The sequence below is a fragment of the Patagioenas fasciata genome, chromosome 1 (assembly GCF_037038585.1).
Source record: "Patagioenas fasciata isolate bPatFas1 chromosome 1, bPatFas1.hap1, whole genome shotgun sequence".
Lineage (NCBI taxonomy): Eukaryota > Metazoa > Chordata > Aves > Columbiformes > Columbidae > Patagioenas > Patagioenas fasciata.
In genome coordinates this window covers 85,038,171-85,065,106 of record NC_092520.1, presented here as the reverse complement: position 1 = coordinate 85,065,106, position 26,936 = coordinate 85,038,171, and the positions used below count along the sequence as shown (strand labels likewise).

At 41.7% G+C, this 26,936-nt stretch overlaps 1 protein-coding gene across 2 annotated transcripts in view; it reads right to left on the bottom strand.

The window, feature by feature from the left end:
• Positions 1–1,697: 1,697 nt before the first annotated feature.
• HTR1F (5-hydroxytryptamine receptor 1F) overlaps positions 1,698–26,936 on the bottom strand; it is a 120,378-nt gene continuing 95,139 nt past the window's right edge. The window contains exons 3-5 of one of the 2 annotated variants that reach the window (XM_065829496.2): positions 15,736–15,830; positions 13,478–13,611; positions 1,698–5,903 (exon numbers count right to left, since the gene is read on the bottom strand). In XM_065829496.2, the coding sequence (XP_065685568.1) occupies positions 4,765–5,865 (1,101 nt within the window). In that variant the 5' untranslated portion in view covers positions 5,866–5,903; positions 13,478–13,611; positions 15,736–15,830 and the 3' untranslated portion in view covers positions 1,698–4,764. The remainder of the gene's footprint in view (positions 5,904–13,477; positions 13,612–15,735; positions 15,831–26,936) is intronic. The other variant, XM_071809859.1, reaches the window with a different exon arrangement.

Below are 26,936 nucleotides of genomic sequence, written 5' to 3'. Positions count from 1 at the left end.
AGGAAAATTTGGCTCATACTCCCCAAAAGACAAATGAAAAATCCTGAAAAAAAATCTGTTTAATTAATTTCTAGATTTTGCATGGTAGGAGATATCAACATCTTGCTGGTAATTTTTAGCAGTTCTGCTACTGGTACCAGTGTTCCTGTGGTGCAGCACAACAATTTTTGGAGGAGGAATGGGTACTGGGGTAATGGCGTAATGGGTTCAAACTGGAACACAGGAGATTCCACTTAAATTTGAGAAGAAACTTCTCAGTGAGGGTGACAGAGCACTGGAACAGGCTGCCCAGGGGGTTTGTGAAGTTTCCTTCTCTGGAGACATTCAAAACCCGCCTGGACACCTTCCTGTGTAACCTCATCTAGGTGTCCCTGCTCCGTCAGGGGGATTGGACTGGATGATCTTTCGTGGTCCCTTCCAATCCCTGACATTCTGTGATTCTGTGATTGATTGTGTGAATATGGAGCCATTTATTGCTCGGGCACTGGAGTGCTCATGAGTGCATACTGTGACCAGCTGATGAGTCCTGCCCATTAGCTCTCCGTCTGTGAACAGCTGCCCATGCACTGGTGCACGTTTTCTTTCTAGATGAGACACAGTGTTAGGTTCATGCTTAATGCTTACAGGGGTGCTAACAAGAGTTTCCTCATGTTTTTTTGCAACATTTACTCTTTGGTGTGTAGAGTTCAAAAAGCCCTTCCTTCCAATGGCTACAGCGGTGATTTTCTGTTTCACTTCTGTAAAGGAATCTGAAATGCAAAGGCCAAAGAGTAATGTGTACTTGCCTAGAAATAATGTGCTGAGTTTGTAACTACTGCAGAAAATAATTTGGCACATAGTTATTTCCGTGTACCTCCCTAGCACCAAGAACAATTAGGCACCAGCTGAAGACAGTGACTGCCAAAAGCGCATTTGGATGAGGTGGGTGTTTCTGGGTGGTACAGTCATGCGTTAACAAGTGTGACTGCATCACTAAAACGAAAGTATATTTGCATCCCAAAGACCTTTGTAGGGATATGCCATCCTCAAGAGGAAAGGATACCAATAAAGAATCTGGTAGGGAGGAAAGGCAAAGAAATGAGTACAGGATAATGAGGTGTATTTAACTGCTTGCTCTTATAAAAAACCATCCACCTGAGCTGGATATAGTGTTCACAGCTGCTTCAGGTATCATTCTCTGTGAAAGCTGAAGTGAGAGCAGGTCAGCTGCTCCAAATCTGGTTCTCTGGGTGTTAAAGGAAATCTAAACTGATGGGTGGATGAGTAGGCAGCTGCAGCAGGGATAGGGTTCCAAGAACCTTTGTGCAGTCCCCAGAATAGATGTAAACTCTTTGCCTGCCATACACACACAGAGTCTTCTGATAGAGATAGGAAACCAGACATTTTTTTCTGTATGCTGAGACTGAACTCTCATGGGGCACAGAGCTACTTGCAAACAGTCTTGGCTCCAGTGCATAAAGCCTTGTTCCTTCTTGTTCCTTGAATCCAGTTGTTGCCTGTGTACTTTGTGGGGAGGGGAAAGTGGCATCCCACAGAAGTCTTAACCTTTATGCATTTCAAAAGAGGGAATCAAGTTTTTGAACACATCACATGCATGGATAAATGCTAGATATGAAATGATACTGTGTGGGCTTGTGTGATAATGTGTGGATTCTGTTAGAATGATTACAGTCAGACACCAAGAAATGATGGTCCACAAGCCGCAAGTGCTTTTAATAGGCTAGCTACCCACTCATTTGCTTAGATTTCTTGTAGTTGCATCTTCCAACACTGGACTGTAGAAAGGTAAGCAGATACAGCTCAGTGAAAACAATACAAAAGAAACAACCCTGTATCTTGAGAAATGTTTAGCAGCTTGATTAGATTCAGAGTATAATACTGTTAACAGCGCATAAATGACAGCTATTTTCTGTTTATCTACATATCGTTCCAATCTTTGAGCTTATTATTATTTAAATAAGAGTATTTTAAGTATATTTTCTCCTTAAAAGCAATCCCTATTTTTTCTTCCAATTTGATTTCACAAGATATTGTCAAACTTCTTACGTGTGAGAGGATAAACAATATACTCTATGCTCCAGTAGTCATAAAGGGAGAAACAGGGGGAGAGGACGTCCTGTCCCTAGATATCCAGTGTTATGACTCGGTACTCAGGAAATGTGGGAAACGGAGGTCTTCAATTGTAAATGTTTCAGTGGGATTTTCTTTGCTACCTTCTGCTAATCTGCTAATCCTTTCAGAAAGCTGAATTCCATGGCTCTGTCTCGAGACAGCAGAGCGCAGCTGATGGTTAAAGCAGTTTCTTTTCTTTCAGCATAATACAGCCACAGCCGAGGTCACAGGGACTGCAGAGGCTGTGCTCTGATCGCAATGGTAGTAAAGTGCGCTAGATTGCATTGAGCATGAGCCAAATTCCATTCTGTTGCATCCCAGTAGCTTCAAAATTTAGCTGTGCTACCACTGTGCTAGAGCTGCATGGCATGATGTGAGCTTTCCATTAGATTCCTAGCTGGGTTAAAATCAACAGCAAAGTGAATGCACCGTTTCTAGTACTTCTGAATAGCAGCTCCTTTGGGCCTTGATGTGAAAGCAGAATACAGTAAGTTGCAAGTGACAGAAACAAATTAGTTCAATATCTCAGGTTTCAAACCTTGTCATCTTGCAAGAAACATCTCTGACAGCTGTTAGGACAGCTGGTAGCTAATGGGCAAAATACAAAAATCATTAAACTCCCGAGTTGGTAATACAGGGGAGGGAGAAAGGGAGAGAGGAATGACAGTGACTGCCTCTGTTGGGGTTTTCTTATCTAATGCAGAACACTGAAAGTCTCTTGGAAGAACAACTGCAAAGACCACTGGTGATACCTTTCCCAAACTAAGGGTGTGCATAGTGGTCTCATGTGCCAGCTTCTTTGTGGTCTCCCTAAGCTGCTGACCCACACGCCAAATCAGAGTGCCTTTGCAGGCAGGAGACTGCTGCTGCTATGGTGGGGTTTGTAGTTCCTGAAAAGGAGCCTGAAGTCCCTGTTCCTGCTAGACAGCATTGAATGTCTGGCAATGAATGCAAAGCCAGGGTCTTAGTGACACGGTCTAAATCTGTTTATCCTAAGAAGTGCAAAACTTGTGCCCGGGTTCTGGTGTGGCTCTTAATAACTTACCGGCACTCAAGGGTAAATGCTCACTTCTTTGTTGGTTCATTTAGGTTTTGGCAAACTCACACTGCTGGTTTTGAGGAAAGGACTGTCATTGCACTCATTAGTGGCTGTGGCTTGGCATCTAGAGTGTGTAAATCAAGATCTGCTAAGGTGCCACTGTTGAGACCTTAGCAGGCAGCCCACAGAGGGATTTGTTCATCTTGGTTACCTTCGACTGGACCAGTTGGCCAGGGCTGGCTGGACTACCTACAAGGTCCTTTTTTAGCTCTGCTGGGACTGGGGGCATGGACTATAATCTTTGGGAGAAGGAGGAATTTAGAGGTACCAGCCAGTGAACATCCCACAGGATCCCCAAACGAGGTGTGCGTTGTAGACTGGAGGCAAGCAGTTGTACTGCAGAAGTGTTGTCTCCAGCCCTTACTGGAGAAGCTGCTGCATGGCCTTTTCCAGAGACCCACACTGCCAGCACTGTAGTTGGTCTCTGCTTTCTCGTATGCTTGGAAAGATGGTGCACAGCGGTGCACAGCCCTAGTGCAATTGAGAAAAGACTCAGGGGACATCAGGCTTCTGAGAGTGGAGGGCTGAGCCAGAGCTGCCAGCCCGAGTGCTTCATTAAGTGGTCCTCAACCAAACCTCACTAAGCCACCCACCGTCAGCAATGCTCTGGGCACAAAATGTGTGGCTGGTTTTGGTGGTGAGAAAGTCATGGGGGCAATGGCTGGCTAGGTGAGTGAGGCAGGGATGAGGACATGGAGAAACAAGTGTCTCATGCTTCTCTCCATTCTAACATCTCCATAAGGATGAGGTGCTCTTTGCAAGCTTAACTGTCCCTAGTTCCTGCTGAAATGGTGTCTAATGGCATCAGGCACTATGTATACCCAGCTCACTGGAGGCATCTCAACTCTCTGTTTCCCTTGGGGCTATGTCCACATCTGTTGTGAGTGGGCAATGGATTGCTATGAAACTAGTAAACCATGAAAACGCCTTCTCTGCAACTGGGGTGCTGCAAAGGCATAATACAGGGAAGTCCTTAATCTATAGGAAAAGGCAGGGCTGCAGCTGCACTCAGCTAATCAATGTAGGATGATGCTAGAAATTTTAAAGCTACTACCCTTCGCTGGGAATGGCTTGGCTCTATGCTGCACGCCTGTGCCAAACTAATAAAAGAATGTCTTCATTCCAAGGTGTATTTTCTAGCTTCTTATTTGCAATTGGGGTTTAAAAACTTCTGTGTTGTTTCACTTAAAGTTTCATCGATGACTGAGGGTTACTTGGTTATTTAAATTTCGTTTCTTTGTCTACTTCAATTGTATATTTCCTTCATATTTAAGGTAATACCTTATGCTTCAAGCTAGGCAGCTGTGCAATTCCCAGCTGGATCAGAGCCACAATATGCTACCTCTTTTTCCAGTGCAAAACTGATCCCAGGTGATCCATCTCTTTAAAACTTGTGCAATTTATGCTCCCAATACTACTGATACAAAAAAGTCATCGTGTAAATGCAGAGTCTTGCTGCTTTTCCTTAAGTACAACAAATGTCATCTCAGTTATATAAATTTATACAGGTTAAAAAAGCAATGAGTATGTTCTCCGTATATGAATGAAAGTTTTTAAAGATATTGCCTACACCGCACAAGTTTCTGGAAGGCTTTCTTGAAATCTTCATTAAAGATTGTGTAGATTAGAGGGTTAATAAGGGAATTTATATAGCCCAGCCATGCTAGGAAGTTAGAAATGTCTTCTGAGATATGACATCTTTCACAGGTATTAACAACTACTTCTTTTACAAAAAAAGGGAGCCAGCAGATCACAAATGCCCCCAAGATCAGACCCAGAGTAGTTGCTGCCTTTCGCTCTCTTGTGCTGGAGATTCTCTGTTTTTTCCAGGACTTCTCATGCTTAGATTCAGACCTGGGGCTTCGTAGGCTGATATTGATTTTATCGCAGTCCACCAGGGGATCAGATGTCTTCTCCACTGTGCTGGGCATTGAAGCTGATTTGGTGCTTCTTTCACCTGTGTCCAAAAGGACTTGTCCATTTACCTCCTCCCTTACGATCCGGCTGACACTTCTTCTGTGAAATGTTTTTGCTGCCTTGTATATCTTGTAATAAAGGATCAGAATCAAGGCCAGTGGGATGTAAAAGGCGCCAAATGTGGAGTAAATGGTGAAGACAATGTGGTCGTGTTTGATGATGCATTCATCATCCCTGCTGGTTGTCTGGTGCCGCCAAAACAAAGGTGGCATGGAGATAAAGATGGATATGATCCATACCACTGCAATCATGATGCCAGCGTGCTTAGGTGTCCTTTTCCGTGCATATTCCACTGCATCTGTGATTGCTCTGTACCGGTCCAAAGCAATGGCAGAGAGATGCAAGATGGAACATGTGCAGCACGTAATGTCCACGCTCAGCCAAATGTCACACACCACTTGCCCCATGATCCAGGTCTCCTTTACAATGTAGACAATGCTGAAAGGCATCACTAGGACGGCCACAAGGAAATCAGTCACTGCAAGAGAGCAGATTAAATAGTTGGCGGGGTGGTGGAGCTTTCTTGTCACAATTATTGCAGTCATCACAAGTGAGTTGATGGCTGTTGTCATTAGTGCAAGCACAGACAGGGTAATGGAAATGAGAATCTTGGATGTCACCCATTTGAATAGTTCTTCTGATGTACTGTTTTGTTCAGTTGTGTTTATGAAATCCATGTTCCTTTTTAAAGGTGATCTTTAACCGTAGTAGTTACCTGTTGGAAAAGAAAAAACATTCAGAAAGTGCATCCTCAGTCTCCAGGAAGTCTTGATTTTTGTCATCTTACAAGACTATGGGTTCCAAACTTACAAGAACTCAGTCTTATCTTTAGAAATGATTCTGGCTCCAGACATATTTTCCTAGCTAGCACTGCGTGGGATGCTCTGCCTCCAGAATAGGGCCTTCTCTTTCTCCTTGCTTGTGCTGTTGGGAAGGGCATGTTTGCATGTCAGAGGAGAGGAGGGTGCCTGAGGTGACACTGCCCTGCAGGGTGCTGCCTGTTGCTGCACGGGGGAACCAGCCCTGGGGTGCAGAGCATGCCCTCCAGCTAAATGCTTACTCTGACTGGACTGTAGAGGTGTCTTGAAACTGCTTAAACATGGACAACCTCATCCTAAACTAAGTACTAATACTGCTTTTATGCTAGCACTGCTTACTCTGCTAAGCAACCTGATGACTCTTGATGACTTTAATCCACAGGAAGTGAGCATAATGCCTCTTTTCTCTTTATAAACTCCTTTTTCCCCATGAGTGAGTTGTTCCTTGTGTATAGATAAGCATGGGGTTTCTAAACTGGGATGTAATTTTCAAGAGAAAACAGAAACGTTAAACGTTGCAGTACAAACAGGAGAAAAATAATTGTGTGTTGAAGTTTCATTTTAGTGCTTCCTCTCTAAAATGAAACAGCTGAATAAATTTTGAAGCTTAAAATGGTTCACTTATTGTCTAACTGGAATATTATACACAGATTAGAGTCTTGAAAACAACATTACTTTTCCTTAAGTTTTGCTATTCTGTGGTTGCTGCTGCTGAAAACTTGGATGCTACTTGTTCTGCTGATGGCTCTCTAAAGAAACAGTCTAACTCCTCTTATGGCTCTGCAGGAAGCAAAAAGCAGGGAAGTACTGTTGAAATAAATTCTTTATTATCTTCTAGGGATGTGCACCCTACTTTCTTAACAAGAAGGGTTTCTGATCACTCTATGGGCTGCAGCTGAAGTAGGAGTTTCCAGCTTCTCAAACTCGAGTTTGCAATTCATAGTAAGAGGATGAGATTTCATCCTCTTGTGAGTTTTGACATGCAGTTTCTTGTGTATGTAAGGTCTACCGATGAACCCCTATGTTGGGTTTTCTGTAACAAGTTTTGGAGTGTAGTGAGTGGGTTGCACTTATGTTACATTGGATGCTACATGCAGGGAAATACATAACATAAGTAAATAATTTTTCTTATGAAAAATGAGTCTTATTAACATAGGTAAAGCTTTTGGATGTTATGCTGGAGTGGCTTAAAAAGAATCTCATATACTCTCTATAACCCTGGACCCAGCTCCCTGATTTGTTTTGATATTCTAACCTGGGCAATGCTTAATATGATATTGACTTACTCAGGATGTCTTTTAGCGTATCTTGACCAACGTTTAATTGTATGAAAGAGCAAGAAAAGGAAACATATTTTATGTGGTGATATTTGCAAATACTCATCAAAATCTTATCCTGTGCATGATCTGATTACAGCATGCATGTACTTTCTCTCCATGTTCCTCTCTCTGAACTTGAAATATACTTCACATGCATAAAAATAGATCTTTCTTCGTGTCAGTGTCACCTTAAAACCTTCTGAATCCACAGTAATTGCTAGTTTGCAGATATTTTTGACTATAGCCTCCCAGAGAAGGAATAGGCACATATAGAATTATCTGGTGAATGTTCAACCCCTGCTAAATAAGTCTTTGTTTTCAAGCTTGTATAAATACACACAAAAAAAAGTTTACTGGGAAAAACTTAGACTTCTGCTGATATACAGCAGTTGATCATATTTTAGAACAGTTACTCATTATGGTTAATTACCTTATAAATTTCTAACTCTTTGGATATTAGTCCTTAATTGCAAGCAAGCAAAAAGCAATTTAGAGATAATGAAAGCTGATTAATAGCTTTTGAAAGATTATTCAGTCTGAGACTGTGGAGTAAGGAAAATGGTATGGGTGGGTTCTCAGAACTGGTGTGTAGGAACAAGTAGGTTTCCTTAGCACTGAAGCAATTTGGAGGCTCTTTATAAGAAGCACAGTGATGGCAATGTGCTTACTTGCCACGTGCACCAAGTATGCTTTTCTGTCTGGTTTTAAGGTTATCAGCCGGTATGCTCAGATTTCATTCAGGCTGCTAGCATGGAAACCCAGCAGTGTTGAAGACTACCACACCAAGTCTTCAGTGTACTACTGTTAGATAGATAATTGTGCTAGGGTTTCTTGCTCATGGGACATAACCTGTTTTTTAATGGTACCCATCTGGACATACACCCTCCTGTTCCCACGTGGAGTGATAAGATGCTCTGCGGTTGCCTTCAGAGCCCCAGCAGCAGGCACCCAGGGTGGTCCCTGCGGGCTGCTGTGTGGAGCAAGGAGTGTGGCTCCATCCGAGAGAGGCAGCAGTATGGTGACAAGATCTGCTGTCCAAGGTGGTGGCCCCCTTTGAGGTTACAGAGCCATTCAGCTGGCTGTGCTGCTTGGGACTGCCAGTCACAAAGTTTGATGGCTTTCCTGTCCAAGGGAGATGGGGAGCCTCTGCTAACTGTGGCAGGAATTCATGCAGGGTTATTGGCTGATCGTTAGCTAAAAAGACTTTTATAAATGTATGGAGTTGAAATGCTGGCAGCATTTAAGGACTGCTGTTTCCCTCTCTTTTGATCACTGCCAGGATGAACTAATTCTGCATTTCCTCTTGCTAAGTTGAACTCAATTCAATTGGGGGCCATCACTGGCTTCTGTCTTCAGTAAGCAGCTGAACCACTTTTAGGAGTATGAAGGATGATCCTGTGAACAGTGCACTGGATTACAATGCAGGAGAGCTGGCTTCTGCCCCTCTGCTGTGGGCTTCCCTTGTAATTTTTTGAGCAAATTAATTAAAGGGCTTCAGTTCATTCTCTGTAAAATAGTTACAGGAGTGCTTCCCTGCTACCCCACTTTACATATTTATGTCATCTTCTCTTAGCAGCATAGATTATCTCTTGCATGCATTTAGTGCAGGGAAGATCTAATCTCAGGTGATGCTCCCAAGTGCTGTGGGCATACTGATATAACTACACACTGTCCTTCCAGCTCAGACTTTGCTATTATCCCTGTGTGAGTTTACTGAGCTCTTGCCTCACAGAACAGGCATGGTGCCTCTGCCCTGTGGTGTGGGCATCTCCTTATGGCCACATACATGACATAAGACTTCAAAAGGAAGTGTAGAAGACTTGGAGCCCTCTTCTCTGAGCAGTGAATTTACTTCGGTGAATGAAAACAAGCTTGTGACCATGCTGAACTGAAGAGAAATCTGTATTTCATCAATTATAGAATGGGTTCAGCAGTGACAAGTGACTATTTTGAAATAAATTATTACAGTCCAGATGCTTTTAAGGCCACTTTTATGGAACTGGCAACTCAGTGCCCCTCTTGAAGGACTAAGCTGAATCTATCAGCTCTTCACTGATGTCAAAGCATTTGACACATGTCCCTCATGACATCCTTGTCTCTAAACTGAAGAGACATGGATTTGATGGATGGACTGGTCGGTGGAGAAGGAATTGTCTGGATGGTTGCACTTGAGTTGCAGTTAATGTCTCGATGTCCAAGTGCAGACCAGTGACAAGTGATGTTCCTCAGGGGTCAGTATGGAGACTAATGCTGTTTAACATCTCTGTCAGCAATATGGACAGTGGGATTGAGCACACCCTCAGCAAGTTTGCTGATGATAACAAGCTGTGTGGTGCGATTGACATGCTGGAGGGAAGGGATGCTATGCAGAGGAACCTTGACAAGCTTGAGAGGTGGGCCCATGTGAACCTTATGAAGTTCAACAAGGCCAAATGCAAAGTCCTGCACATGTGTCGAGGCAATCCCAAGCACAAATACAGGCTGGGTGGAGAACAGATTGAGAGCAGCGCTGAGAAGAAAGACTGGGGGGATGTTGGTTGATGAGAAGCTCAATATGACCTTGCAATGTGCACTTGCAGCCCAGAAAATGAACCATATCTTGGCACGCATCTAAAGGAGCGTGGCCAGCAGGTCGAGAGAGGTGATTCTCCCTGTCTACTCTGCTCTCTCATGCACCCCACCTGGAGTTCTGCATTTAGGTCTGGGGCCCCCAACATAAGAACGATGGGGACCTGTTGGAGTGAGTCAAGAGGAGGGCAACAAAGATGATCAGATGGCTGGAACACCTCTTTTACGAAAACAGGCTAAGAGAGTTGGGGTTGTTCAGCCCGTGGAAGAGAAGGCTTCAGGGAGACCTTACAGCAGCCTTCCAATACCTAAAAGGGACCTACAAGAAATCTGGAGAGGGAATTTGACAAGGGCCTATAGTGATAGGACAAGGGGTAATAGGTTTAAATTGAAGGAGGGGAGATTTAGATTAAATATATGGAAGAAATTCTTCAGCGTGAAAGTGGTGAGGCACTGTACAGGTTGCCCAAAGAAGTCGTGGATGCCCCATCCCTGGAAGGTCAGGTTGGATGGGAGTTTGCAGCAGGGAGGTCCCTTCCAACCCAAAGCATTCTATGATTCTATATCTCAAATTCCATGGTAATTGCTTTGGGAAGTGTTTTGTATAATTACCTTTTCAATATGCAGCTGTTGTTGGAAAACTTTTGAAAGACTTGAAGCTTCAATTGCATTATATTCTCCTGAATTTAAGGTTGGTGAAAAGGATGTGTGGTACTTTGTCTTCATTGTAGATCTTAATACAGTAAATTAATCTGTAACTGCTGTTAAAATGCAAGTATGGTATTTCAGTTGACCCATTAAAATATTAGCCTTCAGTTGCTGAACAAGTGCCCTGCAAACAAAGGAAGCTGCTGTTCACCTAAGATAGTGTGTCTGTTATCTTGGATACATGAACATTATTATTTTTGAGGAATTAGCCACTTCTACAAATCTTTTTGCCTTCCCTCCCAGATATGGCATGTTAAAGTGGTCAGAATGGAAGTACTTCCTTGTCTGTAGAAGCACATATATCATCCTACTGATATTGTGTAGAAAGCATGGGGGAAAGCTTCTGTGCAGCCTTATCTGAAAAGTAAACACTGATTTTGTCTAGTGACCACTGAAAGAAAATGGAATGTTGTTGTTGGTCCTCAATTTTGCAGGAATGTGTGTGTATGTTGTCAAGCCCATAACCACCCAATAGCATAAGTCTGTCCTTCCAGGTTTGAAAAACAGCACTCCTCTGCTTTTGAATAAGCCTGGAAAATAACATGAAACATTGATTACTGGAGGAACATGGCTGGGAATGCCTTTGGGAAAGGCATTGTGAGCCTACCTTTTGGGACCCTGAATTTAGACTGAACTATTAGAAGGTTACAGCTCTTGATTTTTGCTCCTGGTTCATTTTAAATTGTTTAAACACTGGCAATGAGAAAACTTGCTGATTAGCATTTAAGTACTGCTTTTGAATACAAGTTTTTTGAGTGTACTGGGGGGCTGTTTGCTTGCTTTTTTCCATGTGGGTTTCTTAGCAAAATGCATCTTTAATTTAAAAACAGTGAAGTACTCTGAAAGCAAAATGAGCCACTGATGGAACAAAGCGTATTTAAATTGCAACAGAAAGCAATAAGAGCCTTTGTGCATTAAGTAAACACAAAGTTGTGCCAGTGACAGAGATAGATCCTGCCCATCTCTCTCATTCCAGCAGGCTTCAGCTGGCTTTTAAATGATGAAGTGTTTCACCTGCTAGTGGTGTTCCTTGGTCTGTTGGCCAAACTGGTCTGTAAGCTGGTTAGAAGGGCCCAGATTTCTTGCTATGGTGGAAACTGCTCCTACAAATTTATTTTCCTGTTGAAAGGGAAGACTCTACACTTGTTTTCAGCTATTCTGTTTTTATCACATGTTCGTGTATAGGCTAACCATGATACTGGAGGTAAGACTAAAATAACCATAGAAGGATAAAGTAGTTATAAGTACCAGGCTTACTTGAGAGCTAAAATTCTGTCTGAAACCAGTTTTATGAACCTGTAAAAATCCTTCCCAATGTGGCTGTGTGTCTTTAGATACCAACCATGTGGTATACTAATGATTATTATCTTAGTAATGATGAATTGTATTAAATATGCGTAGAGGGAAATAATATTCTTTTGGGTTAAACAAATCTGTTTTAAGAGTATGAACTGCATCTGGCAGGGGTTATGTACTTCGCTGAGCCTGACCCCTAGCATCCCCACAGGCAAGGAAGAGGAGCACTTTCATATAATTCTTAGCCCCCTATCCTTAAATTCTTTCTTCCCAATAACTCTTTCGAAGCCTCCTAAAGCTACAATGCATCCCCTGGGACAACATGGATGTGACTGGCAGGTTTGTAAGAGGAGTTATTTGCCAGCTGAAGGCAGCTGCTGCAAACCTGCCATCCCTGGCATGCAAAATAGATGTCTATGAGCCGTTTGAAGTTGGAAGCAGAAATCACAAGGTTGCCAGCTTCCACACCCAGTCTGCATTTCCGCATGCTTAAAATGCCCCCTTCCCCCCGCCTGTATCTGCTGCTTAACTAGGAGGTAGAGTTATTTCAAGTTCTTTATCTGTCAGCGAATTTTTCTAAAATATTTGTATATGCATACTGAAGTAATGGTTTAGATTCCCTGTTTTGGGTGGTACTGTTTCAGTCTATGGGACTGAGCACATTCTGGATCAGAAATGAATTAGTAAGCTGGAGGAATAAAGGAAGCTGTTTAGCTTCTGCTGCTTGATTCTCTGTTAACTGGAGTTATTTATCATTTCCACTTGTACAAGGTCACAACACACCCATTTCTAGAAGCACAGACCACAAATAACTATAAAATCACAGATAAATCAATCGAATTAGTATCAGCCAAAAATGATCCAGAATTCAGCATCCCAAGCACCCCTCAGAAGAAGCATGGGTAAACACATAGGCTTTGCAGCGTGCCCTGAATATCAGTATAACACATGAAGGCAATAAATCTGAGAGTTCTGGAGGATAGGTGCCTCCAGCTTAGAGATGCACAAATCTATTTATTGCCTGAGCACAGGTGCTCTGATTTTCTACAGAATGACAAAGAAAAGTCCATTTCTGTGCCTTGAATGCAAGGCACAGATGTTGCATAGTAAACCTACATTTGATGCTTTACTTAGCCATGTTACCAGTCTGAGAGTCCCTGTGTTGGCAAAATGATACACTACAGGATGTTTTGTTTCAGACACAACAAAGATGATGCTTGCTTTAATTTTCTAGATAGCTCTTTAATTTATTTCAGCAAACAGAAATAATCTGAAATGGCTAAAATGACTGACTTACCCCTGAAAGTTACCACCCTGTTTGTCTACTCTGTCATGTTATTACTCCTGGAGCAAAATCAACAGGAGGGAGCTAGAGCTTCCACCAAAGCAGCTGAGATGCAAAGTCTTAGGGCTTACTTAAGCTGCCAAGGGAAGATGAACTTGCCCTGTGCTACTGGATGCTGAGAGATACAAGCACCAACTCTGTCAGGACCAGAACAAAGGTCGTAGTCTCTAGCAAAGAGGCAGAGTGAAGCACTGAAATGGCTCCTGTCCTCATCTTCCTGGTATAATGAACTCACCTTCATGTTTCCTACTGAAGCTGTATAAATTGCAGCATGCTGGCTGTAGATCCTTGGATACATTTCCCTCCAGAAGGCTTTGGTCCTTGCTTCATTACTTCTTGACCACTATGAAGTGCTATGTGTTTTCCAGTCTGCAAAATACCAGACTTTTCAAGCCCAAACATGACAACCCCACATAGCAGGGATTCCCGCGCCTCTGTCACAAGGGGGCAACTCCTTGGCTTCCTGCATTTCAAAAGTGTCATTACCGTTTCTGTGGAGGTACCACTTGAACTAGCTGGGAACTCAGCCATGTAACCACGAGCAGAACACTGAGCAAAAGCTGCCTGGGAAGCAGGCTTGCTATATAGGGGGAGCTGGTCTGTGGTGCGCTCCTTGGTGCCTTTGTCATGTTCTCTACTTGCACCAGTTGGTCTGCAGTGTAGTTCTATGCTGCTTGCCAAGCCTGCCTGGAGGGTACACCCCTCCTTATTGTCATCATATCTGTGGCAACTGCTGCATTTGCTTATATGGAAGAATGATGTTCAGAAAGTAATTATGCATTCCTTGCTGCTTCTAGTGTTGAAGTTGACGGTTTTATTTTTTAATTTCTTTTTGGAAAATTAGTCACTCTGTGTTTGCTCTTTATTTTATGTGCCTCTGCCATCTGTTTTAATCTAGCTGAGGGGGAATGGGGGGAGGCAAGCCAGATTCTCAGCCAGCCCTCTGGGAATGGGGAAGGAGGACCAGAAAGAATGGCATGGTCCACAGGATGACAGACTTGCTTATATAAAACAGAAAATGTGCCTCCCAAATGCAGCTTCAGTTGTTGGGTGACTGGAGAGTGAATCTGTTGTGTATTTGATCATTTTGTCTGGAAAAAGGGAAAACTTCAGACTCATATTCATAATTCTCCAGAGGAGATGACAGCGATTTATTTCTGTAATTCATTAGATGAGGGGATTGATTTCCCTTCCTCTTTAAGGCTAGTTTGCATCTAGAATCCAGATCTCTCAGATTAATGATCTGGATAACTCCTTCATAATCTGTATGGTGTGGAAGAGCCCCAGGCCTGGGAGATCCAGGTCCTGGACAACAGTGTCTGCGGGAGCTGCTTCATGACATTTCTTTTGCTTCTGATGTTCTGTGCAGACCAAATAAATATCTGTGAGAAACAAAGTGGAGTCTGGACACCCCATCCCCTTGTCTGAGCAAAACTCTACCTTCATGATGGCAAGTATTCCATGTGGAAAAAGTCCCATATAACCACATGATCAACACCCTGTCCTTACAGACACATGTCTCCTTAGGTGGGTGTCCAGGATCTGAACTTGGACTCTCCGTATTGTGAATGGGCCACTCACTTCTGACCCCTACTCTTTGGCCACCCATCTTTAATTTAGTTTTCATCTAACAGCCTGAAATGTTACATTCAACTAGAAATTTTCTGTCTGTGTTAGGAAAAGGTGTTTAAAAATTTTATTTTAGTTCTGTTCAACAAAAACCAAGATTTTACGTTTGTTCACTTTTGTTTCAAGTTTTTCTTTGGATTGGCAGTGAATCAAATAAATTACTATTCACCCATCTCTGTATATAATTTGTACAACTGGTTTCATACTGTGCAGGAGAAGCTTGCTTTCACGATTATCAACTCAATTTGTACAGTGAAGTGAAAATGCAAAATGCCTTTGCTTGTCTTTCAAAATGCTACCTTTCAGATAAGGGCTTGAAACCTGTAGGAATCACAAAGCAGTGTTGGAGCAAGGAGGCTGGGAGGTAGTTTTACTTCCTTTGAACAGTAATAAAACACAGCCTTCTTTCTCCCACTTCCCACTCACCCTTATGCTTTTGGGCCATATGTCCTTTGCCAGCCCTCTGAAAACACATACGTGTGCTGTTGTAAGTCACAAACCTTTTTCACTGATACACCTGCATCTGAAAGTCTTTTACATGGAGGAGTTTAACTTGAAGTGTTTTCCAGTTAACAGGCATTTTGGTGGAGTAGCTCCTGTATTAGTTGACTTCTAAGATAAGGTGGGTACTTTATGTCTTAGTTCCTCGTGAATTTTATCAAATGTGGTTTTTATTATACACTAACTGTGCTTTTATTCATCTGGAAGAAACTACCTTGTTTACTCCTGGACAATAACAAAACAATATCTTCAAACATGTGTCTGGAAAAGATCTTTCTTTCAATCTACAAGATAAGAAAACATCATTTTCTGACTACCACTTGGGACAACAGTAGGATATTTATTTTTCTACTTTGTGCTCACCAGGACAGCTTTGAGGGAAAACTGGTCTCCAAAGAGCTTATTGGAAGAGGAGTGAAGGTGACGTGTCAGTGTGCTCCGTCTCTGCATCAGGGTTTCTGTGTGACACAAGAACAGTACAAATCTGTGGTTATTCACAATTTGGAGACATGGCAAAATTCACATAACCTGCCATCTAATATCTGCTTAGTTTTTTTGGAGAGTGATGCTTTTTTACAAAGACTCATTCTGCATACTTCTCAGTGTCTTTCCCTGTACTTTCTTTCACTATGTCATTTGTCTTTATTCGAGTCCTCATCTGATCATCTCATAGAGTGAAGGTCTTTCCCTAGGTCTTGTTAACCATGTGTAATGGAATAGGCCTGTCAGATAGTAAACCGCATTGGGTTTGCACTGAACAACAGTTCTCTAGCATTTTCTTTATCAGGACTATCTAAGACAATTCAGGCTGTTTCCTCTGAATGATGTGCATGTAGCTCTGGCCAAGAAGTAATTTAAGCAAAACAAACAAAGCAGTCCTTAAAGTTGGTAGGTTTGGGAGTGGGAGGAAAATTAAAAGCATCAACTTTTTAGCGGAAGTAGAACTCAAAATGTTTTTTTCCAGTCTCCTTGGGAAAGACAGAGAGGAAAGGATCTGCGTGCTGCCAGAACACCAGGCAGAATTTGTTGAGAGCTTTCTAAAAGTTATGCATCCGTGGGAAAGAACTTTGTCATAGATGGATGTTTGTTTTGTCCTTTAGACAATGCTTTTCCATCAGAGGGTGCCACGCTGCCTTGCCCTGATGACTTCCACCAGTGAACAGCGGCAGCTCTAGGGAGACAACCTGTGAAAAATGTGAGGAGGTGAAGGACAAGAGCAATTCCTGCTGCTTGTCTGGGTGGCAAAGGGACCTGGGTCCTGCCCTATGCAGGGGGCTGCCACCACCCCACGGAGATGAACATGCCGTGGGGAAATAGTGCAACAGACCCTGTCTCACCTGAAATGCTGTCAAACCATGGACCCCTAGGAAGCAGTGAGCCTGGGCTGTGGAGGGTGACCTTGTTGAGGTCTGTAACACACAGAGTCTTTCTTAAAACTATTGCACAAAAGCTTAGCATGGAAAAAATGAACTTTGAGAGCACAGGTGGAGCTCTGAACAGGCAGGTGGAAGGCTGGGGAAGTCTTACTAAGTGGATTTGAGATACTTACACGGGATGATCCTGTATAGGAGCTGTCAGATAAAATCTCAACCTGGGAACATGCACAAAAATTTCCATTTTAGAAGTGGTAACTAAACTGTTCCCAGGCAGAGAGGTGTAACTATATATTTGAGACTGGTGCTTCCTAACTGGCACTGCAGTATTTTATAGATGCTTCTACCAAGATCGATTTGTTCACCACAGCTACACTTAGGTTAGGAGCTGTTTTTCCAAAATCCAGATTCTGTGCCTTCAAACTTAATTCTGTACTGAAAAGGACATGACTTCTGCTGTACTCTGTGTGGGGTGCCACAGTGCTGGTAATATGAAACACAGAGCCATTCTGGTATGTGCTGTCTCCTGTGTGGAGGCAGAGTGTTAATGTGGGCAGCTAACTGGTCACTCTCCATGAGCACCACAAGAAACTTTTGTCTAGGGAGTGTATCTTTCAAAGGGAGAGAGTACCAGATGCCTAGGAAGTCCTTGTTTGCTGCTTTAATGTGCTTTTTCAGTGTGGGGTTTTAAGATTATTTTTTTAAGGATTTAAAACCTAGCATTGACACAACTGAATGTTTTAGACAGAAGAGTTTAGTTCACTCAGTGAATTGGCATAAGTGCTAATGGCAAAAAACCCACATTTGTTCCAGGCCTATATAAGCCATCTACAGCTGGGATCTGGGATTCAGCTGTGCTGGTAAAACTTCTCTAGCACAGATCGGGCTTTAGCTTTCCTCTTTTTCACAGTTTCAAAATACTCTGCAGCTCCTGAGCATGCCTTTCTCTCTGCTTCTGTTTATTTGTATTGCAACATGATGCCCTTTAAAAGTACCAGTATTTGGAAAAATAAGTCCCAGGACAGACTGCATAAAATCAAATGTGGGAGGAAGGGTACTGGAGTACCCCCTGCATACCTGCAGGTGGCTATATCCCATGCTGCTGCTGAATTGCATCGAATTCATGCAAATACAGTAATTTATTTGAAGAACCAGAACACCAAACATCATGTCTGTGCTGTGCAGCGGAGGTCAACGTTTGGCATTGCTGGGCTGCCTCTGAGCAAGCTGGCACATTCACTTGGCTCCACACGAGGCTGCTGTGGTGAGGCTGGGATGGAGGCAAGCTGGAGCAGCTGCCACCAGGCCCAGACCAGCTGCTGGTCTGGAAATGACTTGTGCACAGTCAGTACGGGGATCTCAGCACCATGGTTTGGCAGGGAATGACCATCTCTGTGGTCAGCTGGCATCACAGCTTGCTGAATAATTCCTGGAAACATTCGGCCTTCGGTATATTTTAGGGGTACAACACTTTCAAGAAAGCTTGTAGCAGCAGGGTAGTGTTAAAATATGTTCAAACACAGAAAAAAGGATTTATCTTCCTTAGGAAACTTCCTAGATCTGTCAGATCATCCGATGCAGATGCTATGATTACTAAATAAGGTCTTAAGTTCTTTAACACTTTGTGAACTCATCTTCATTTCTGATAGGAAAATAGCAGACTGTCACACACAACTTTTTTCCTTTGCATAATTTCAATGTAGTTGTGACACCTGACATACAGAACAGATGACTGTGAATGGCTCCTTAAAATTTAAGCAGGTGATTCAGAATTAATTATGAAAAACAACCTTATTGTTGTCCCAGGAATTCAGTACAGATAACAATTGTCTGACAAGATTATTCAGCTTCAATTGATCCCCAAACTTCTAATTGATAAAACAGCCAAAAAATGATAAGCCCAAGAAACTATTTCTGAACAAATTTTCAATATTTTTTTTTACTGTTCTTGATTCCTCCTTCCCCCTAGAATATATTGATGTTGGCTTTCTAAGATATTTTAAAACATAACTTTGTGACCATTAAAGCCTTGAACACTGTAGAAGTGTTTAGACACTACTTCATCCTAGGGATGCTTGTACACAGCACTTCAGCTCTTTGTTTCCTGAGTAATAAAAAAGTATGTGGTTTCAAAAGAGGTCTGAATAAAGCTATCATTTAGATTTTGATTATAATAATAACAAAAAGAAGCAATAATTCTAGCAGTTGTTTTCTCCTTATGTTGTATGCTGAGAAAATGATTTTTTTTAATATGATAACAATATTTCTTTGTAATCTTGATGTAAACTTGCAATATATTTCAAAACATTTCACAAGGATTGTTTAAAAAAAAGTTGTTTGACAATACTTGCACATGACAACATGTAATATTAATCTGGTGCTGAAGAGAAGCATTAAACTGCCTGTCTAATTACCAAAATACGCAGAAGGCACATCAGTATTCCGAACTGCTTCAGGAAAGCTCAAAACCCTCCAGTGGATTCTCAGCAATTGTAGGCTGTCTATGGCCCCTGTAGTTTTTGAGAGAGATAAAGATTACAAGATGTGCTTTCCCATAATAACGTGATAAGAAGCAAAAGTAAAGGGCAGAGGCAAATGGTTAATGTACTGATCTTCAAAGACTTGAAAAGGCCTGGAAAAATCAAAGGTGAGCCATTGCTTCTGTATCATCTGGCTTGTTTGTTACATATGGGAGCAACATTGTGCTTAGCACTGTTGGAAGTACTGAATTCCTTTCCCCAGATTGCTTACAGTCCAACTCTCACATTTGGAAGCTGGAAGATTTAACTATGAACTACAGCATGCCAAACTGCTTTTCTACCAGGAGACTGGACAAGACCAAATTATAACTTTGAAGATCTTTTCTAAAATGCGTTTTCAGTTTTATGTTTTGAAGCTGCTGAAACTTATAGAAAGGGGCTTTTAACATTTTAACAGCAATATACTGTTGACAAGTAATGAGCAATGTAGTATAGGGTCTCGCATGGTATACCCTTATATAGATACATGTGTATATTGTGTTGTATTTTTGCCCATCATTTCCATGTTTTCTATTTTAAGAAGTCATTATTGAAAGCTAGGTTTTCTTACTGCTCAAAATGAGTTTTGCTCTTTGGAGCTGAAGAGTATTTTAATGTTAACTCTTCTGGAAAGGAGCAATGAACAGATTCAGGCAAGTCTCCACATCTGTCTAATCCCTTGTTTCTTTTTTCTAATTCCATGCTTTCCCATTTTTAGCCACTAAACAATGACATTACATTCTGGGCCTCTTTTATCTCTTTATTTCTTGATTTACAATCTTTAGGTTGTAGGTCATATATATCAAACATTCCCCCTCACAGCCCCAGGATTTGAAGGCTTTCTTGAAAAGATATAGATCTAGATACAGACAGTTATATACATATGCATAAACAGAATGCTCTGTCTAATCAATTGACCTGAGTATCTATGGCTTCAAGTAAAATTTGCAAGCCTAAGGAGAAACAGCCAAATCACTGGCTGATGACACTGATTCTATAATATTTGGCCCATCCAGCTACGTCACAGCACCTTTGTGATGTGATTTAATTAGTGTAGCAACTCGGAAAAAAGACCATGGGGCTCAATCCGCTGCAATGTGTAAGGGCTGCCTAACTGCTTAAGTCCTGTGGCATGTGGGCTCACTCTCCAATGTTTGAAGATTGAAGTCCCAAAGACTGTGATGTGGTTTCTTTGGTACACACGCTTTAAATGAATAAACAAACCAACAAACCAAACCAACCACCAAAACCCCAAAATAAAACAAAACCCACCACCACCACCAAAAAAAAAAAAAACAAACCAAACTAGGAGAGGGGGCTTGTGAACAGGCAGTGATATCTCAAGTAAGGGAACCACTGGAATCTCATCCTGTCTGCTTTGTCTGGGAACTATTGTAACTTTTTGCTCATTTATTTACACAACTGGAGTATGAAGCCAGCATAAAACCATGCTTGGCCCATCTAGAAAGAGCACACAAATACACAAATACATTTTTCCCTGCCTGGCACTCCAGAGTTGTACCGTGACGGTCAGGAACAGGAGGTGGCAGGGGGTACTTTCGGCTGCGGGCACGCTGCACATGTGCATCCTCGTGGTAAGGACAACTGTAACCCCCATGAGCATCCCTGCTCCTTCCCATGGGAATACGGCGTCTCTGCCCTGGCTGGGGTGATGCCTGGGGGTGGCCAGGCTATGGGTGACCCCATCACTGTCTTTAGTTTGTTTCGCCTTGCTGGGGGGCTGTGGAATAGTGCTGGTTGGGGGGGGAGGGCACTACACCTCCCTGGTGGCCCCTCAGCCTGGCCAGACCAGGCTGCACCCAGACACTGTGCGGGATAGAGAGGAATCTGCCCTCCAGCAGTGGTGTTAGGCCCTGAAGGTTGTGGGTGGCTACTTGGGGCTCCAGTAAGAGCTTCAGGCCCTGTGAGGGTGGGGGCCTTGTCGCGTCCGCAGTTGGAGAGCAGCAAGCTCCAGTGCCTGCTGCTCCTGCCACTGTCTGTGCGAGGGGTGCCTGTTCCTCTCCACCTCCCAGGTACGGCTCCTGCTGAGCAGGAGGATAACTGAGCCCCCTTGCTCTATTAAGAAAACCTGTTGGAACAGATAAAATGAATGCAGTTGCCAGCATCTGAAGAAATCAAATATATTTTCTTTACTTGGAAGCTCTGCGTGTTCTGTATGTGTTTAACTCTGGCTTTTGGGGTTGAAAAGTTCCAGCAACATTAGCTGCAGCTCCCAGCTTCACTGTTGCTTGACCTCTACTGCAACATTTATTATCTTTTCTGATAGTTCAAATGGATTGCTTTAGACCTAGGCAAGCAATCACAGTATTTTCCTTCTGCAAATAATTTATTCCCATTGCTTTGTTCTCACTGTTTCTGATAATGAAATTCTTTTTCTGTTAGAAGACATTAGGAGCTAATGTAGGCCATTCAGCTAACTTTGCTGCAAAATCTTTGAATCTGTTGTGTTGAAAATAGCATGTTATTAATATTGCACCTATTTTTTTTCATTGGATTACTCCAGTACAACCTATTTTGACCAAAATATTGACTGTCAATACTCTCAGTTCACTAGAAAGTATGCAACACTGTGTGGAAGAAAACCTCATAGACACAATCATTTATTCATCAACTAATGTAAATCCAAATTTTAATTAAATAAACCCTGCAAGAACAGCACAGGAGCTTTTGGAAAACATGTGGTCTGAGATAACGTTGTAGGAGGGAAAAATGTTCAAATGTACTGAAGTCCTTGCTTCACTGTTATTTTCAGCTAGTTGTGAAAAAAATGCTGCAGACCTGTAAATGCCATGAAGGTTTCTCGTATATCTCAGTTGGAGATGAGATATATTGTGGAAAGTAAATACAGAAGAACACTGAAGAAAGAAGCAAAACAAACAAAAAAATGAACTCTGACAAGAAAACAAACAAACAATAAACCTTCAGAACAAACAAAACCCACAAAAAAACCCAAAACCAAATGTAAATGAACAACCCCCCCACAAAAAAACCCACACAAACCACCCCCCCCAAAAAAAAAAACAAAAACCCACAACAAAAAAAAACCCAGCCCCTAAAATAAAATTTGACTTCTTCTGATAACCATCAAATACAGTACAGGATCATTAGATTAACCTTTTGTTATGACAAAAAGCATTGCTGTAACCTGTTTCAGCTGCATTTAATGGGATCAGTAGCTTTATGCTCCTTATTACATTGAAATGGATAACGATTTTAATTTAGATAAATGGGTACCTGACATTAACTGTTGGTTTTTTATATATATGTGCTGCTTTGATGTTGGCTTCTGACTTCTGTGATGATTAAGAGATAGTTGTTTTTCCTGTAGCGAGTGGTGTTGAAGTTGGATGGCAAGAAGGAAACACGTTCTTTGTGCAGATGTTGCTTCTGCAGCAACAGCCAGCAAGAATGATGGAGGTGGTCTTCGTGTGTAATGCCTGACAAAACAGCTGCCTCTGCCCAACGCTGTGAACCTGGCCACCCTTTTTGCTGGTTTGCCTCTGCCAAGTTTAGAGAACTGTAGCAATGAGTGCCTTTTCAGGCTTAAGAAATAGATGTGTTGGTTTAAACACTAGAGATAGTTATTCAGTTAGAAGTAGTCAATATCTTTGCCAAAACTAGTTTGGGAAGGTCCCCGTTGGATGGTGGAGCAGGGCAATGTGGATCAAGCAAGTGTGCTGGCACCTTCCTGCCTCCCAGAACTGATTTCTCTCTTCTGCACCAGATCATCTCCTTGCTGCCTTGACATTCACTCTACATCCCACATGAATCTCAGCTGCTGGTGCCAAGCAGGCTGGTGGGGTCCTTTCGGTGCCTTCATGACCACAAAGATATTAGGAGAACTTGGATGAACGAATGACTTAAGTGTCTCTATATGTAAAGTGGACATTCCAGTACTTACGCATCGTAAATTTACTGTAAACTGTCAGCTGTGTGAATAGTCCTGGAATTGGAGGATTGAAGTAAGGAGTAAAATGCAATTAGACTAGAAAGTATCTAGTTCAAATAATCTGTTACAGCTTGCAATTGTTCCTCCTTTGGTCTGACTGTGGGGTAGTTTAATCAGGGCTATTTAATTTAATCAATGGTTGCTCAGATGTCATGGTGTGGAGTGGCACTAATGATCCCCAGAAAGTTGTGCTTCAGTGCAACTCAGAAATAATGATGCTGAGTATTTACAGATGTTGGTATGGCCAAATGCTTGCACATTGCTTGAGGTAACCTTGTAAAGACAAGTGATTGTTAGAAGTTTGGGTATCTGGGTCTCTGAAATAAGCCGGTGGTGAATAGCTGGAGCCTCATGAGGCTGCTGTGAGCAGCGCTGTATTTGGGGAAGCAGCAGATCTTTCTTTCTTTCTTCTTCTCTCAGTGCTTCTTGGCGAGATAATGAAATGCAATGAAAAGGAATTTTGTTCATATCAGGCATTTTGAACACAAAGTGATTATTTCTTGGTGCTTTTTCCCCTGAAATTTTCTTCCAGCTAGAAAAATAGATGCACTCTAGCTGGGGATTCTTGCCCTGTACCACTGACCGTATCATACATGTTTCTTGCTCTGGCTGAACACTTGTCAGACCAAGGCTAAAGCCATAATTGGCTTTAAAGAAAGAACTGTCTGATTGTTTCTTAATAATACTCTTTTTTTTTTTTTTTTTTCCAGCCTAAAGCAATTAAAACTCTTTTTCTGCCTTGATGGTTGTTACAGAATATCCAGAAGGGGGATATTGACCAGTCTTCAAAGTACAAGAAGTTGGTGTCTTGGTGGCTCTATTTTTGCTAAAATGTAGGAGTAGAGAAGAGGTACCTGTGACCTCTTATTCAACTGTTTCTTGAGTTTGCGTGCAGGTAGGAAGTATGCCTTACAAGGAAGCTCAGCTGCGTCATTGATTATATTGTGCTAATAAAAGTCTGCAATATAACTGTTGACAAGAGACATCCGTTTAGGAAATTGGTAGCAAGGGGCTCTTAATTTGCTTGATTCCATGGCATGAGAAAGTTATTTTCCAGCCTGAAACTGAAGTTTAAGAATTTGGGTTTTGACCTCAGCTCTATGTGCCACTTACATCTTGCAAGAATAAGAATAATAACAACAGTTATTTTTTCAGGCTTCTTCAGCTGTGTATATTGCAGGTTGATAATAAAAATGGTGTCATAAATTACGTATGGGAATAGGTCTTTTTAATATTCTCAGTTTGCCGTTGATGATGATTACTGCACTTGCACTCTAAAAGCAGTTATGTAAAACCAGCAAAAGGTCTGTCACAGGAAAGGCAATTGCCTTTGAAAAGTTTTCATAAGCTGTGCTATTAAGTATTTATATGTGTGGTCTCAGAGCAGGCAGACTAAAAAGTAACTGCCTTTAAGAATGTCACAAATGTTTCTGGGGATCCACGGGAGAAGGATTATTTGGATCATTTATCCATCAAAAAAAGAGATTGATGAGCACAGGAACGTTCTTCTGACTATAGTAAAAATGTCAGTCTATAGACTTCTTGCTGTTTCAAGCCTTTGCTTTTCATTTAAGATTCTACTGCCCTTTAAGATCATTTGATGAGAACATTAAAGGCACGTTCAAATCATGTGTCCTCTTCAATCAGGATATTTTTATTCCTATATGTAGGCTACAGATGCCACAGAAATAACGATTCAGTTGGTAGGGGTGAGGAATCCAAATGCCTCCTTTAGACACACCTTTATGTGGTTAAAAATCATGTTCTACTACCTATAAAGAAGCTTCTAGTGCTATTGCTACAGTCATAGATAGGGGAGTTGTTCAAAAAGACAACCAAGACTGCCTGTATTTACTAACTTTAGCCAAAAGGCATAGAATTAACTGCTTGCTTTTCCTAAAGCTCTGTTTACAACCAAAGAAAAGCTCATAAAGATCTATTCTCCATGAAATAGGATAAAGAACCTCACATACCAATTTCTTGAGAAAGCCTTTCGACATCTAGTTGAATGCTTGCATATCTTTATGGTACAACTTATCTTGGCTAAATATTTAAAGCAGTTGAGTATCAACATTAGGAAATAAGTTATACTTAAGTATCTAAAATTGTAGTGATTTAAAACAGTTAAGTATTGTTTAATAGTGTTTCCCTCATCTGCCATATTGCAAACACTGGGTCAGGGACTATATTTATCTGTTCAATTGTATATTCAATACCTAGGTTAAATGGTGCCCCTCTTACTCTAGGCACAATAGTTTTCCTACCTGTATATATGGAGTTAATTAAATAAACCTTCTCTATAATGGAGTTGCAGCCACTCTTTCGGCACACAGAATTACAATAGTAATAATAATAAAGAGTGGTAATGGAAAATCCACATCCATATAGCTCTAATTATCCAAATTTTCTGTGTTTGGACATCTAGATTGCCAACAGTACATGACACTTTCAGATGTTTGATAATATTAGCAACAGAATGTCTATGATAATGGAGAGAAGCTGAATAATTCCCACATCCCCCGTTTCCTTCCTTTTATACTAGAAACACAGAAACTGGTGAAGTTCGACAAGTTTTTGGCTTTTGTCAAAAACTTAGTGCTCTATGGAAGGTAGACTAAGTACTTTCCTTTTGCTCTAGTGGTGAAAATGACTTGAGGACAAGTTGAGTTCAGCCCTCTGTTTTGTACAGCATTTAGGATATCTTACTGTGCAATTTGACCAAGTGGTCCCTTGTGTCTGTCTTTCTCCATCCCTACCAATCGGCAGCAGCAAGCTGGTTATGTAGCTCCCCATCTCTGTACAGTCTGCAAGTAGTCTGAGCAATGAGCACTGTCCATTATCTTTGCAGAAAAGAACCCAACAGGACATAATTCCTGATGCATCTGCCAGGTAGGAGATTTGCTTTTCAGCCCCAGCACTTCTGATCCATAAGGTATAAACTGAGCTTAAGCTTAAGCACTGAAAGGTTGCAGATGGTCTTGTTAGCTCTTGCTTGAACTTCTCGAGGACTTCTTTTGATGGGTGATTTTTTTAAGCCTGGAGAACTGGGTGGAAATGTAATGGGCATCTAGGATGCTGAAAAGCCCTTTGAGACAAGGAGCTTACCGTTAAGAATGACTTACTGTTCTTAGTGGTACTTTGCATTTGTAATGTGTTTTATCTTAAAGCAATTATCGTTGCACTCAGGTGTGGAACTGTGGATGAGTTTTTTGAAGGTGCAAGCTAGCGTTTGGGTGCAAGCACTTTGCTTCCCAGCCATCTGTTCAGGTAGTTAGAAAATGTCTGCTCTCCTAAAGCTCTAGTGTTTGGGAGCTTTGATGGATGTGCAGGGTGAATTGAAATCAAAGGCTGAACCTGTTAATTGAGCCATTACAGTCACCTTGCCAAAAGATTTGTCCTCCAAGGAAGGGCCATCTAAGTTTATGTGCTTTAAACTTCTAAGAACATGGATTCAGACATGGCAAATCAAAATGTTCATCATGCCTTGTATAAGGCTGCAGTAATTTTCTTAGTTGTTAGTGCAACAAGAGAACAGAGTATAAATAACTTAAAAACAATTTAGCTGGTCAGCAGCTATAGCCTTCCCTCCAAGTAAAGCCAGTGGAAATGTTCTTTGACTAAACACTCCTTGATGTGTTTAAATTAGGAATAATAAGATAGAAGCAGGTCCTTGGGTATTCTTGTACCTAAAGCAGAAGTACA